Source organism: Oryzias melastigma, unplaced genomic scaffold (genome assembly GCF_002922805.2).
Source record: "Oryzias melastigma strain HK-1 unplaced genomic scaffold, ASM292280v2 sc03131, whole genome shotgun sequence".
NCBI classification, from domain to species: domain Eukaryota; kingdom Metazoa; phylum Chordata; class Actinopteri; order Beloniformes; family Adrianichthyidae; genus Oryzias; species Oryzias melastigma.
Genome location: NW_023419699.1, coordinates 345 through 2,552, shown reverse-complemented (window position 1 = coordinate 2,552; position 2,208 = coordinate 345). Strand labels below are relative to the sequence as shown.

The window sequence follows — 2,208 nt, the reverse complement described above, 5'->3', positions numbered from 1 at the left end:
GGAGAAGGACAGTCGGAGGTCTCTGAGGTGGGTCATCCCGCACATCTTACCAACACAGCGTAAACCAATAAAACCTAACAGTGGATGCTTTTTATCTTCCAGATCTTCGCTTCTTCATCGAGAAAATCGTTCCTAAACAAGACTCTCTCCTCTGTTTTGACCTGGTGTAAATAAAAGATGCTTAAATGTACCCAGTGGACATGAATTCTGCTCACCAGGACAGATGCGACGCCCCCCCACACCAACAGTATTAGAAAGAAGTATGTGTGGATGCTCAACATCCTGTTAAATTGTGGATTCATTCCTTCAGTCATCCTTCACTGCACAGCAGGACTTCCAAGATCAAACCGAACACCTGATGCTACGGTCACATCGAACATAAGATGCGGGTCCAAGGACATGTTAAACGTGCATTCTTGAGCAGCTTCAGCATATGGTGTTTACATCGGATTGTTGCTACCCAATACTAGCACATGTCCGCCACCTACAGTTGGAGGAGGCTTGGTGCGCAATGTTTTAAATGGAGCAATTCTCATGAATTTTGCTCCTGGCTTTTGTCTTTCACAGCTCTATTGATAAACATCAAAGACTTGGCGTCATATTACCACAATAATTTCTCCTTCGTGATCAATTTGCAAACGGTTGGCACTTCTGTAAATTAAAGGGGACACATCCATACATCTCTACCACATCTGAGTTCCTGATTGCTCAAAGTTCCGTTGGTTTAACTTGCAACGAGCGCTTAAAGAACGCCTGTTTTGTTTGTAAAGCTCAAACAGTCATAGAAACCTGTGTAGTGATGTGTAAGTTTTAAACACGGAAGCAGACTTTCATTGGAAGTGGCAGCTTTGAACGAACGCTGCAGATGGCGGTGTGAACGTAGCTACATGGGCGTAGAGTCGCTCCATAAACACAGTTCAAAGCAGCAGCTGATTGGACAGATGTATTCTAGCAATAGCTGGAAAGTGCGTTTAGAACAATGTTGCCAGATTCTGTATATCCTCCACACACTCGCTGATCTTCAACATTTTCCTGCAGACGACACAGAAACGCCCGTCTGTGGGATCTCGTATGTTGTTGGGATTTGTGACTTTGTTCTTATGAATCTTCCTGTGCGTTGGTATGAGGCCGTCTCATCTCCAGCCTGTTGCTGCCTGGCTGGCTCTGTGATGATGAGCTTCCCAAAAATCAGCACAGATTGTATCAAAGTGTGGTCCAACCTGCAATTGCATAAATATCAGTAGGACTCCATGTGACCTCTCAGTATCCAGCTTTGTGTGGAAACGATGCGATATTTCTGTTTGTCATTTGACTGTTTTTAATATGTTTGTGATCCAAGTAAGGATACTTGTATTGTTTATGTGAAAAGAGAAACATATTTTTTTCCTTTCAAATAAAAACAAAAAACTAAAATGGTTTGAGTCTTGATGAAGATGAAGAACTAAACACCACAGATTCAAACCACCACCACCAGTGGTACTGTTTATTTAGAAAACGCATGACTTTATCTTGTGTACAGAAAGCGCTGATTGATCATCTAAAGCCGTAAGTAGAAATATGAATGAATCTCGGAGCTTGCAGCTCAGCGAGTCCGAACTCGGGTGAAGTTCACACAGCGACCCTGCAGGGAGAAAAAACAATAAACAAGATAGTTTGGAAGAAAGTTCACATCCTCCTGGACAGGCCTGGTATGACCCATGGCGCTCATACAGACCCCAGTTTGAATATGGAGCTTCATTTATTTTATAAACTTATGAAATTTTAGTCCCTATTTTCATCTCTTTATGAGCAAAACTAAAAATTCCATTTAGGTTTTTACTAAACTACATGTCAGTAAATGTAGCTGCTGTGATTGATTCACTCTGAAAAGAATCTGCAACCTTTCTACACTAAATGAGCCGTTCAGTCCTGATTTTTCTAGACCAAAGTGTAGTGAGAGTTTTCGTTTCACCCTTTAGAAAAATCAAAGCTCTTTTGTTACTTTGTTTCAAAGAACTGTTGCTTCTTTAATATTAAAAATTGTGTAAACATAAAAAAGTGTTTTATTCTAATTATATATTTTTTTCCTTTTGACAAAGAAACCTTTACAAGTTTATATAAAAAATAATGTACTCTGTGTTACAGCTGCTGCAACAAATGAACTTCAATGAAAACGGTTAAACAATCCCAGCTATTTTTTGTTATATGCGAGTCTACTTTAGTAAATAA

At 40.0% G+C, this 2,208-nt stretch overlaps 1 protein-coding gene across 1 annotated transcript; it reads left to right on the top strand.

Annotated features, from left to right (window-relative positions):
- On the top strand, positions 1–1,413 carry LOC112140639 (ras-GEF domain-containing family member 1B-B; the record flags this gene model as incomplete). The annotated part of the gene is given in 2 exon segments (XM_024263637.1): positions 1–27; positions 103–1,413. Coding segments are annotated over 2 exon segments (61 nt in total), but the record flags the coding sequence as incomplete, so codon positions are not given.
- Between the last annotated feature and the right edge of the window lie 795 nt (positions 1,414–2,208).